This window comes from Echinops telfairi, unplaced genomic scaffold, assembly GCF_000313985.2.
Source record: "Echinops telfairi isolate 266 unplaced genomic scaffold, ASM31398v2 ScPeMD7_655;HRSCAF=1070, whole genome shotgun sequence".
In the NCBI taxonomy this organism is placed as follows: Eukaryota; Metazoa; Chordata; class Mammalia; order Afrosoricida; family Tenrecidae; genus Echinops; species Echinops telfairi.
Genome location: NW_022104553.1, coordinates 31,764,310 through 31,776,889, shown reverse-complemented (window position 1 = coordinate 31,776,889; position 12,580 = coordinate 31,764,310). Strand labels below are relative to the sequence as shown.

Below are 12,580 nucleotides of genomic sequence, written 5' to 3'. Positions count from 1 at the left end.
TGCTGTTCTACCCTCTCCTATCGGGTCTCTGAGAGTCGGCATCGGCCAGTGCCTTTGGAATCTAGTTACGGATCCCCAGGATTAGCTTCATTTATTTCTTCGGGTGGAAATTCTTCTGCCTACTGTGGGAAAGGTCAAGTGAGGGTGGTCTGGGAGGGCTCCTTGGGAAGGACCCAAAGGGGGGAGGGAAGGGGCAGTGTGGATATTAAGCAAGGGCATTTCCAGGAAGATGCAACACCCAGGACTGAGACCACGAGGTTGGCTGCTCTCTGGGACCCTTTCCTCCTTGCTGGCTCTGGTCCTTACTTAATCTGTTGCCAATTTGAGACTTAGAGTGAAGGGGCGGGGTTTGGCCTGTCAATCAGGTCGCAGCTTGATGACCTCTTTAGAGTCACTAAGGAGATAAATAGACCGATGGAGGCAGGGCACACCTCATTCCCTGAGACACATTTCTGAAGATGAGCCTGATGGAGCTACGCTGATGCAGCCAGGGCCCTGGAGCTGGAGAAGCCACCATGCCAGTGCTGAGATGCTTCCATCTCCACTGGATCCACAAGACTTTCCTCCCACTTGTGAGCTTCCTGCATTCAGCGTCATTGCATGTGTTTCGTGAGTCTGAAGAGGACTTTATAGATTGGTACTGGACATAAGGGCTAATATCAGACTTCTGGACTTGATCTGGACTGGGCTGGGATGTTTTCTCACTATTCAATCGCTCTTGTATATAAAGTTCTCTCTTATACACACGAGTGTCCCTGGATTTGGTTCTCTAGTCTACCTGGACTAACACACTGGCCCTGCCCACTGGAGTCACAAGTTGCTGCTGTCGAGGTACACCTCGGTCATCTTGCTTGAAGAGAACCTCCCCTTAACCATCAGTGGTTTCTGGGCTCTGTCCCCTCGGCCCAAGGCTCTTCAAAAGACAAGTCAGCCTGAGGGGAGGGGCAAAAGCCTGGGTCAGAAGGGCAATAGATCCCGCCCTACCCTCTGCTAGCAGCCTTGGCCGGTGATCACCTGGGTACTGGTGCGGTCCTGTCTATGCAGCGTCCTCCGGCTGTGCCACTGGCGCAGGGAGGCGCGGGCCTCAGAGCTGAGCCCCTGGGGTGCACGGCCGGCCTCGGGCTGGTAGTGGGCGATGTGGTGCAGCGCGCCAAACCACGTGGTCAAGTAGTACCCGGCTGGAAGCCAGAGAGGGGAAGTCAGCCCTCCTGGCTGGCTTCCCTGGCTCCCTCAGAGCAGCCCTGCAATCGGCCTGCCTTTCCTGCCTGCATCCCCGAGAGGTGTCCCTCGCTCGGGTGACCCTTGAACACCTCCGGTTGGACCTCGACATGCTGTGGGTGGGGGCTCACCCTCTCCCCGAAGCTCATCGGGGTCCAAGAGCTCCATTAAGAACTCCACGTCCAGCTGCGTCTCCCCAAGGTCGGGACTCCAGATCAGTTCCTCCGTCAGCGCTGGCAAGAAGGCGTCGGCCCCCTGGGGTTCTGGGGGAGCCGGAGGAGCGTACACCCTGAGATGGATGGTGGTGGTGGTGGTGGTGGTGGTGGGGGACCAACACCTTCCACCCGATGTCCGGGGCCACACTAGCTAGCTGCCTTCCCACCTTGCAGAGCATCTCCAACAGGAATCCCACGGGCCACGTAGATGCCACCCATGGGCGCCTGCCACCCTCTGCCCTCCACCCACGCACAGACCCCTCCAACGTGCTTTCCCAGGCCACGTGGGCCACGTGGCTCAACCTCAAGGCAGTGCAGCTCCGGCAGCCACCAGCCGCTCCTTTACCTTGGTCCTCGCCGTGCGCGAGGCCGGCGTAGATGTCACTGCACACGGCCAGCAAGAGCTCCACCTTGCGCCGGGGTGCGCACGCGGCGTGCAGGCGCGCGAGCCTCCGATGGATGCGGCTGCGCAGGGCGGGGGCGGGGCCCAGCGCCGCCGGCCCCGCCCCCTGCGCATCCCGAGGCCCCGCCCCCGCCCTCAGGGCTCTCTGCCTCCGCTGCAGGCGCTTGAGCTCCGGGGCGCGGAGGGTGCGCAGTCGAGTCCACAGGGCTGGTTTCAGGGGTGCCAGCACCGCCTGGCACACCGCCGCCTCCACCGCGGGGCCTGCGGGAATGGGGGCTAGTGAAGGAAGGGTCCCCGGGCCGACCCTCAACCGCCCACTCACCCTAGTGGGCCACCAACCCTCCTCCGCTTTGACCACCCACAAGTGTAAACATGCCACCGAGTCAGTGCGACGCATGGCAACCTCATAGGACAGAAGAGAACGGCCCCTGTGGGTTTCTGAGACTGTAACTCTTTACAGGAGTAGGAAGCCTCATCCTTTTCCCACAGGGCATCTGGTGGATTCGAACTGCTGACCGAGCGGTGAGCAGCCCGACGTGTAACCCACTGGGGTGCCGTGAATGCAATAGGTGGTATTAGATGTGGGGACCTCACGGGGACCCTCATAGTTGGAATTGTCTCCACGGTGAAGGTTTGGGCTTAATATGCAAAAAGGGTGCGTGCGTGGGGTAGCAAATGTGTACGCTCATGCCTGGAAAGCAGGCAACTGGAAGCAAGCTGACTTGTAGGGCCAAGAGATGGTAAACCCGAACCCCTGGAAGATCAGGAGGTGCTCAGGAAGTCCCCTTCCATGCCTCCTCATTACCAAGATCCTGGTACTTCTTGGCCAGCCGGGGGCCCCTGCTCCCAAAGACAGCCCTGACGCTGGGATCCTTTACTAGGTAATCCTGGAGGTTGGTGAGGAGGTGACGCACGTCCTGAAGCAGCGCAGTGGCTGGGTCCCCTGGCCCGTGGGCGCCTCCTGTGGCTGAGCTGAGGCGCGCCCGCAGGCCTCGGAACTGCCTGGCCACGTAATTGTTCCAGGATCTGCTCAGAGCCCGGACGTGAGTGGTGAGGGCATCCTCAGGGCCTTCCTCTTCTTCTTTGAAGGCATCCTCCTCCTCCCCTTCCTCCGCCAGGCTGGCCAGAGATGGCCCAAGATAGTTAACTTCTGGGCTGAGTGGGCCTTCAATCCAGGAAACGCGGTGAGGGGCGGGGTGGCTAGAGGCTGGAATGGGAAGAGAGAGTTTGGTCTGCAGATCTCTGTTCCCTTCGCAGAGCATGCCCCGCTCTGCCCCCCTCACCTGGGCTACCTCTCTGGGCACTCTCTGGCGGGGTCTCCGAGAGGGGCCGTTCCACCTCATGTTCCTGGTGGGGCTCCTGGCAGAGCTGGTTCACCACCGACAGGGCCTTTCCTGAAGCGTCAAGGTGGACCCTGCCAATCTGCGGACGATCTGGAGGCCAGCAAAAGGGCGATGTCCCAGGTGTCCTGGGGCCAAGCCCTGGTCCCTCCGGATACCAGAATGCTTAAGCTCCTAGCCTTAGGACTGGAGAGACCCTGAGACTTGCCTACTGCCCCCTCCTCACTCATTATCAAGGAATATATGCCTCCAACACCCTCCTTCCTTGAACCCCCAAACTGCCTCTCTTCTTCAACTTGGGAGTTTGGCCCTCGTCTTCTCCCTCCTCCAAGACCCTGGAGTCTGGGTTCTCAGTCTTGTTCTTCAAGCTCAGGGATCAAGTTCCCCATCTTTTTCCCCTCACAGACCAAACAGTCTGGTTTCTAACCCTCTGCCCCCGCACCCCTCAGGGACCCCAAAGTTCCTAACTCCCTCTAATTCTCAGGCCTAGGAGTCTGGTTCTCCAAGTCCCATCACCCTGGACTGAGGCGGCTAGGCCTCTGCCTCCCTTGGAGGACCACGCCGCACCTGTATGCTTGTTCTCAGGCCCTCGAGTTGGAGGGGGCAAGAGCAGTGTTCTGGGCAGAACATCCCTGAGAAAAGATAAAGGAGAGTCACCGTGTGAATTGGGTACCAAAGGAAAGAGTCCTTCTTGGCTCTGCTCATGAGTAACCTGTACCTGCTGGCTGATAGGAAGGCCAGGAGATTGGGCAGGTCTGGCATGCAGAGGTTAGAGGATTCCAGAGACACACCTGGGGAAGGAGCAAGGAGAGAGGAAGAAGAAACTTTGAAGAGTACCAGCTTCCTGACTCTCCCCCTCCTTCCTGCAAGCCCCCCAGGTCTTACTAAAGAAGGAAGTCGCCAGTACTTAGAGCCCATTTCCCCCGGTGTCTTTACTCTTATATCCCACTTATGCCACCCATAGGACTCCTTCACTAGAGAGAGATTTCTGAGCACTTCTCATTTCTAAAGCAGTGAACAGTTGTTAAAAGGCAGCTACGCGTGAGCCTTTCCCGAAGCTTCCTTTTCAGGAGGAGGAATTGCAAATAAATGCATAAATAGATACGTAAAGATAAGTATAGAATGGCTGGAAACGGATTGTGGTAGCAACTGTACAATTCTACTTGGCGTGATTGAACTCGGGGAGGATCTGTGTATTAAATCCCAAGGAATAAAAAAGAAAAAGAAAGATAAGTGTCGAGTATAGAGTGCTATGAGGAAAAAAACAGGTCGAAAATGACAGAGGGCCATAGCTGCTGTGAAAATCCAGGACGGTTACATGCCAGCAGGCACCTACAGGCTGGAGAGACTAACCCACCCTTCAAGGAAGACTACTCATGCAGAAGAGAAGGGGGGTTGCAAATATCTGACTTTGGAACACCTTCCATTGTGTGTCCAAGGAGCAGCAAGGAGAAGGGTGTGGCCGGAGCAGAGTGAATAAGAATCAGATGCAGGGGCTGGATGACACAGTGCCTTGCAAGCTCTGTTGGGGAGCTTAAATATTTACCTAAAAATGTTAGCAAGCTCTGTAGGGTTTGGGACAAGATGTAGCATCTGGTGGGTGTTTGAAAAAACCTGTCAGGCTGCCGTGCTCAGAAAGCAGGCTGGAAGCACAGGGAGCGGGAAGGAGGCTGCTGGTCAGAGGGGATGGTGGCTCAGACCATGGCAGAGAGGTGGAGAGGGACAGGAGGGATTTTAGAAGTGACGCTAAGAGTTCCCGGTGAGAAGTTTGCTTTGGATTGAAATCTCCTCACCTCCGGGAAGCTGCTTGATCCGGTAGGTGTTGACTTTTCCCGGTGAAGGTCCTGTCCTGAGCACCAGGGCCTGGTGGGGTTCATATCCAATGACGAAGAAACTCTAGGGGCGGCAGACACAAGTCAGTTGAGGAGGAGATACGCAGCTGTCTGCTGCTTTTGTTGGACATTGTCCATTTTCTGTGTTTTTGACTTGCACACCTCACCTGTCATTTAGAGGAGCCCCTTCCCTACTTTCAGCCCAGGTGGGTGGGATTGGTTCCCTCCAGGTCCCAGGGGGTGGGTCTATGGCCTAACTCAGCCAGGGGAATGACTGTGCTCTTTGACCCCTGTGATTGGCTCAGGGATAAATAGATGAATTTAAGCTCAGCTAAGGGAGATCTTCCAGAGGATTTTGGGGGGAGCTCTTTCAAAAGAGCTATTTCCACAGGGGGTGCTGATTGGTGGAACATAGTCTTGGGCTTGGGATAGCCATTCCTGAAGAAGAAACTATGGCAAATGCTGTAGGTTGCTGTGTCCAAATCGATCCCTTCATTTCTTGCAGAATTGCTCTTTCAGTCAGGGCAATTGGTATGCCCAGCCCTGGATCACAGATGACCGACGGACGTAGGCGATGGCTTTCACTTCTGATTGGATGTTATAATTCCTAGATGAGCTTTAACAGATATTGCTACCTGAGTTCCAGCCACAGATTTTGAGTCAAGTGTGAATTTTGCTGATAAAATAAATAGATTGCTCCCACCTCTCCTGACTGCCTGAAATGCACCCACGTAAGAGGCGAGGCTTCAAAAAGTTTGTTGGAAAAATTCCATTATCCCCAATAAAATGATTGGAATAAAAAAGAAAAAATTCCATTCACGTTCATTTCCATCTTTGCACAAACTTTTTAAGCCCCCTTGTATACCTGGACCTGGGACAGCCACTGGGTAATGATGGAGAAAGGCCAGGAGACTCACCGAAAAGCTGGTCCCGATGCTAATGAATCAGATAGGAGCTCTCTTTCTAATTATGTTAGCAAGATAAATGCCTATTTGTTTAGGCTACTGTAGAACAATGGTTTATTACTTGCCGCCCAAAGCATTCCCAATTGATAGAGCAATTCCCCATGGCTAGACACAGAGCCAAAAAATGGCATTCAGAAAAATCCTTCACTTGTTTGAAGTTTGGAAACCAGACATTTCTTGAAGCTAGTTTTGACTTCTGCATTTTTCAGTCATTTGAATCTATAAGCCACCTTTATGATCAAAGAAATCAAAAGTTGATTATTTGAAACGAGGAGCGCAATTGACACAGCTGTGACTGGACTGAAGGAGCCCTGATGGTGTTGTGGGTCCCATGCTGGGCTGCTAACCTCAAGGTCAGAGGTTCAAACCCACCAGCTTCTCCTCCAAAGAAAGACGAGGGTGATTGCTCCCGTGAAGATGTACAGTCTCAGAAGCCCTCAGGAGCAGCTTCACGCCGTCCTACAGAAAGTTGCTCTGAGGCAGAACGGACTCCACAGAGGTGGGTTTGGATCTGGGTTTAGCGAGATCCACAGAGAAAATACAAGAAGAGGCACTTACTTAAATCAGAAAAGAGAGTAGGAACATCAATGCCAGACTGACCGAGAGAGGGAGAGAGGGAGAGAGAGAGAATGCTGCAAGTGTATCCCGGCAAACTATACAGCCTACTCGAAATGGACAAATTCTGAGAGACATACAAACGACCTAAGTGGATTCAAGAAGAGCTAAAACACATTGACAGCCCTAGGACAGATGAAAGGGTTAAATCAGTCATCAAAAACCTTCCAGCAAAGAAGTCTGGTTTAGATAGCCTTGCTAATTTAAGAATGAACGTTGGCCCTTCTCCAGCTGTTCTGGAAAGTCCGGGGAGGAGGGGCACCAGAGGCAGATAAAGAGGCAGCAGGGAAGAGAACGCAGACCAGCGAGCTCTATGACTGCAGTGGGAACAATCTCCCTCAAAATATTAGAAAAAGAATCTAACAGCCTGGGTGGCGGCGGCGGGGCACGAAGTGATCGCGTGTGGTGCTACATGAGAATATCGAGCAATGCGATCTGGCACATTAATAGAACGAAAGACAAGAACAATTGGTGCAGAAAAGTCTTTGACAAAATCCAACACCCTCCGGGATAAAAAATATTCGGCAAACTAGGATTAGAAGGCGAACTCTTCAGTCTGACCAAGGGCCTTTGGGAAAAACGGAAGAGGGTTTTTTTTTTCCCTAAAGGAAGAATTAAAGCGATTGCTCTTTGCAGATAACATGACTCTCCCTCTTTATAGAGGGCCCCACGGATTCGACGAGAAAGCTGTTGTTGGTTGCTGCTGTCAGCACCACGTGGTGCAGATGCAGCGCATCCGACCTATATAACCAGCCGCATCTGGGCAGGTGTAAAGAGCCCATTGTTCAGTTCATAGACAAGTACTTGTGCCACCCAGGAGCTAATCAATGAATTAATCAATCAATCAACTAATCAAGTTGCAAGATACAAGTTCGATACACCAAATGTTTTTTCACATAAGCAATAAGGGATCTGAAAGGGAAATTAAGGAAACAATTCCACTTACAAATAACATCAAAAAGAATAGACTACCTAGAATGCATTTAATTAGGGAAAAACTTGTAAGTTCATGTGGTAGTTACATAATTTGATGTCAAGAGTGAAAAAAAATTTTTAAGTGAAGGGGTGGCGTTTAGCCTGTCAATTAGGTTGCAGCTTGATGACCTCATTTGGAGGTGCTTCGGAGATCAACAGCTCACTGGAGGCGGGACACACACACAGTCCCTGTGAGACATTCCTGTTGACAAGCCACATGGAGCGATGCTGATGGCAGCCAGGGCCCTGGAGCTGGAGGAGCCACGTGGAGACCCACGCCAACCAGAGATACTTCCACCACCAATGGACCCACAAGACTTTCCACCCACTCACCTGTGATCTTCCTGCATTCAGCATTAGTGCATGGCTACGTGAGTCTGAAGAAGAATGTATAGATGGGTATTGGACATACAGGCTAATATCAGACTTCTGGACTTGATCTGGACTGGACTGGGATGTTTTCTTAATATAGGATTACTCTTTGATATAAAGTTCTTTCTTTTTTTTTTTTGAGGTATATGCCTTCGGCTGCGAGGAACAGTTCCTTCCGTTTCTTAAACCGGTAGGGGTCTCGGAAGACCACCTCAGCGAGGGGCGCGCCGCAGCCCGGGTCTTGGATAACGTCCTTCACTACGGCCTTGATGTAGCTGTGCCGCTCGGCGAAGTCCACGGTGCGCAGTCGCGCGGCGCCCTTACAATGCTCGGCATCACAAGCATGTCTTACCTGATTTCATAAAGTTCTTTCTTATACACATGAGTGTCCTGCATTTGTTTCTCTAGTCCACCCAGGGTAACACAGTTGAAACTACAGGACACGACCGAAAGACATGAAAGAAGAAGAACATGTTGTGCTCAGGCATCAGGAGATTTCATATTGCCCAGATGTCAACACTACCTGAAGCCATCTATAGATTCCATATAATTCCCACCCAAATTCCTACAGTCTTCTTTGAAGAAATGGAGACGCCAAGCTATAAATTTTGGTAAGGACCAGAAAAGCCAAAGCCATCTTCCAATAGCACCGTCTCAAGACATCTTCTAGAACTATAGTAATCCAAACAGTGTAGTACTGGTCTAATAGCAGACATATCGGCCAATGGAATAGAATTGGGCATCTAGCCAGAAGCCGGTGCATTTATGGTCAATTGATTTTTGACCAGGTGGGTAAATCCATCCAGAATGTAAAGGGTCGTCTCTTTAAGAAGAGGCAACGGGACAAGTAAATTTCCATAAACAGAAGAATATACCTGGGCTCTTCCTTCACACCATATACAAAAACAAACTCAACATGGATCAAAGACCTCAATAGAGACTCAACGGAGCACTGAAATCATAAAACTCTCAAAATCATAACATGTGGGAAACAGAAGGATTTCTCTCAAGCTGTCGCCCCCAAATATATGCCAGACTTAGCTGCTTGAGAAGGACTATATACTTGGAGGTCATCAGGAGTAGATTAGGGGTCATTACCCCTAAGAGCTATCAGCCATCTAGACCAAGCAGACACCACTGTTTATCCCACAACAAGTAGGGCTCACTCCCTTCTGATAAGGATAGTAGTTGTCTGTTTCCATGTAGGAGACCCCAGAGAGGTCAAACCCGCCCAAGGATGACCAAGGTTAGGCCGCCATCATGAATCTAGGGTCCGCCCATCTTGTCACATGTATACCCCTAGACCTTCCCATTCCTGTGGGCACACCCCTAGCTCATCCCCTCCTGTTATGTTTATGCCTACCATAGATCCCCTTCCTACAATGTGTATGCCTATTGTACACCCCCTTCCTGTGACGTATGTCTTCACCTGTAATTAGGGGGGTTGCACGTCCCCAGAGAGGATAAAAGCTTGGGAAGCATTAAAGTTTCTCTCTCTCCCTCCATGTGGACCACCAAGCGGGGCTGAGGTGAGCGATGCTACCATGAATTGCATCTGACTCCATTACTTGACTCCATCCTTTAACTCTCATGCTCTCTATGACTTTACTATAATCTTTACTTATTATCGCTGTACAATTGCGCCTGTGATGTTTTGTGGGGACTCCTCTCCTCTTAACCCCACAATAACACATCAGGGTAACACGTTGGGATCTGATTTTTAAACGATTGAGTTCTTAGATATGGTACTGAAAGCATGAGCAAGAAAAGACAAAATGGGTCAAACAGAACCTCATCAAAATGAACACGTGGGTTCATCATAGCACAATCAGGAAAGCAGAGACAACCTACACTCGGGGCAGCAGGAGTGGGAGCCATTCACTGAACGGGGGACCAAGGTCCAGAATACATAAAGAGTTCTCACAACATCACAACGAACAGACAAGCAGCCTCCTTTCAAAAACAGGCACAGGACTGGAGTAGGTACCCAACCAAAGGGGAAGTGCAAATGGCCAAGGAGCTCATAAAAAGATGGGGCACGTCATTAGTCATCAGGGACATGCAAATCAAAACCACAATGAGCTATCACTTTACACCCGGTGGGATGCTACAAATGAAAAAAAAGAAAGAAAGCCACAAAGCAACAGATGTCGGTGAGGAGATGAGGAAGTAGAACTTTCTTCCGTGACTGGTGGGATTGTAAAAATCGTAGAGCTGTCGTGGAAAACAGCGTGGTGCCTCTTCCAAATGTTAAACAGAGACTCACCACAGAGTCCAATGATTCCATTCCTCGGCACATGACCCCAGAGAAGAGCAGGGGCTCGGAAACACAGCTGTGCACCTGTTCTTCATGGTAGCATTAGTCACAATGGCCAAGAGGTGGCCACGGCCCAAGTGTCCACCACAGACGCCTAGTGACCCTACAGGTCAGGGTAGAACTGCCCCTTTGGGTTTCCAAGACTTAAAATCTTTACTGGAGCAGACAGCCTCATCTTGCTCCCACGGAGCTGCTGGTGGATTTGAACTGCTCACCTTGGGTTAGTAACTTAGTGCGGAGCACAGCCCATTATGCCACCAAGGCTTCTCATGGATGAATGGAGAAATCACAAGTGGTTCCTCCGTACGATGGCACAGTTTTCAGCCACCGAGAGAGAGGAGGTTCTGATGCGTGCTACCTGCCTTTAGAACATAATGCTGGGTGAAATAAACCAACGTCAAGGGGCAATATCAAACCGTCACCTACATGTAAACTCTATAAAATCAGCAGTGGCGTAGAGACAAACGTGGTTACCAAGGGCCGCCAGAGAAGGAGTTAGTGCTTAACAAAAAAGAAAAGAAATATAAACCAATCTGTAACTGTGTGCGCGCGCACACACGATAAACAGGTGCTTGTGTGACTTCACCTCCTTTCCAGAGACCCACTAAGAGTTGGAACCGACCTAAGCACACAGAGAGTGGTGTATATGCCAGGACCTTGCCTTGCACACAGCAAAGATACCTGTTGATCCCCCTGCACACGCCCACTAAAACAGAAGCAGGGGCAAGAGGAAGCGGCAGCAACAGCAGCAGCAGCTAGCGGAGGAGGAAGAGCTACTGGAGAGTGGAGCAGGGAGGAAGGAGAAAAAGAAGAAAACCGATTTTCCGGTTTGTCCCAGCGGAGTCAGGCCTGTCAAGCAGCCGAGATCAGGGTGTCCCGAGTGGGTCCCCAGCTCCGAGTACTCACTCCTGGTGGCCGCAGCTCCAGCAGGGCCTCTGTACCTTGGGCCTTCAGTTCGGGGACCTGCCAAACCCCCCACGTCCTCCGGAGACGAAGAAGTGGTTCTGGGGACCTCAGGACCCCTAGGGGGCTCTCCCCTGCTCCATTCACCTGTGATGAGGCCAGCCTGGGACAGGCAGGATTCAGGGCAGGGGTCAGAGGGGTCAAAGTACAGGAAGGGGCATCCGAGGGATGAAGGGTCAGAGTGGGCTTCGGGGTCCCTGGCGTAGGGGGTGGTGGGCATTGGGTGAACAGTTTCTGGGTCAGGGGCAGGAAGACTGAGACCCCAGCCCCTAAGCCCTTACCTTTCCCCGTCAGTGGGCGAGACAGAAGCCTTATCCTCCCGCTGGGCCATGCTCAGGACGCAAGAGGCCAGGGAGCCATGCTCTGGCCCTTTTGAGAGAGGAAGATTGCCCTCGAGGCCGGTCCAGCCCAGAAACAGCGCTTGCCATCACCGTGGCAGCGGCCCTGGTCAGTCAAATTCCACCACCTCACTGCCCTCAACTCAGTTCCGATTCATAGTATAGCAGGGCACATGCGGGCTGCTACACGCAAGGTCAGCAGTTTGAAACCAACCAGCTGTGCTCCGCGGGCAGTTCTGCTCTGTTCTCTGCCAGTTTTGAGGCCTGCTTCCTGCGGGGGGAGACCTGGCAGCCCCAGCAGAGAGGTGGTGGTCCTGAAGGATGGGAGGGAGGGACTTAAAAAGCAACAGCTATTAACCAAACTGCTAAACCTCCCTGCCATTGGGCTGATTCCAATTCCATCTCACAGGACAGCGTAGATTGGCCTTGTGGGTTTCTGAGGCTGTAAATCTTTACAGGAGTAGAAAGCCTCGGTTTCCTCCCATGGAGTGACTGCTGAGTTTGAACCACCGACCTTGCAGTTAGCAGCCCAATGTGTAAATCACTGGGCTACCAAGGCTCCTTGCTATTTGTACCTCCCCCCAAGCCAACCAACCAACCAACCACATTACCATTGAGGCGATGTTAATTCATAGTGACCCTATAGGACAGGGTAGAACTGCCCCTGAGTTTCCAGGACTGTAACTCTGGCTGGGGGTAGACAGCCCCATCTTTCTCCTATAGAGCAGCTGGTGGTTGTGAACTGCTGACCTTCACCACTACATCCCCAGGGCTCCTCGGTGATTTATCAAGTGGTAGGAAAATAGGCCAAGAGTTCAGCAGCCTGTTCAGCAGTACCAACGGGGACTGGCTGAGTGACATTGCTGGCCCACACGGGCCGGGCCCGGGGAGACCTCAGCCTGCAGTTGGCCTGCTTTAAATCTGAACAACAGCTGCGGCAGCCTCCCTCCCCCTCCTCCAGCCCCTGGAATGCCCCCTCCCCTCCCCTCCCCCTGCCAATGTTGGGACTGCGCAAAGGCCCAGAGAG

The 12,580-nt window shown here is 52.1% G+C and overlaps 1 protein-coding gene across 1 annotated transcript; it reads right to left on the bottom strand.

Annotated features, from left to right (window-relative positions):
- Window positions 1-735: 735 nt before the first annotated feature.
- RINL (Ras and Rab interactor like) lies at window positions 736-11,607 on the bottom strand. The gene is made up of 11 exons (XM_045292850.1): window positions 11,497-11,607; window positions 11,159-11,318; window positions 4,970-5,072; window positions 3,895-3,967; window positions 3,744-3,808; window positions 3,129-3,269; window positions 2,642-3,043; window positions 1,780-2,097; window positions 1,350-1,481; window positions 1,015-1,178; window positions 736-932 (listed from the first exon to the last, which is right to left on the bottom strand). Exons 1-11 carry the CDS (start codon window positions 11,544-11,546, stop codon window positions 876-878), a joined length of 1,665 nt encoding a protein of 554 aa, XP_045148785.1. The 5' UTR covers window positions 11,547-11,607; the 3' UTR covers window positions 736-875.
- Window positions 11,608-12,580: the final 973 nt, after the last annotated feature.

Coding starts and splice junctions, on each gene's coding strand:
- RINL (XM_045292850.1), bottom strand. CDS start 11,546: ATGGCCCAGCGGGAGGATAAGGCTTCTGTCTCGCCCACTGACGGGGAA. Junction 5,073..11,158: donor TGGAGCTGCGGCCACCAGGA/GTGAGTACTCGG, acceptor TGCCGCCCCTAG/AGTTTCTTCGTCATTGGATA. Junction 3,270..3,743: donor GCCTGAGAACAAGCATACAG/GTGCGGCGTGGT, acceptor GCTGGCCTCCAG/ATCGTCCGCAGATTGGCAGG.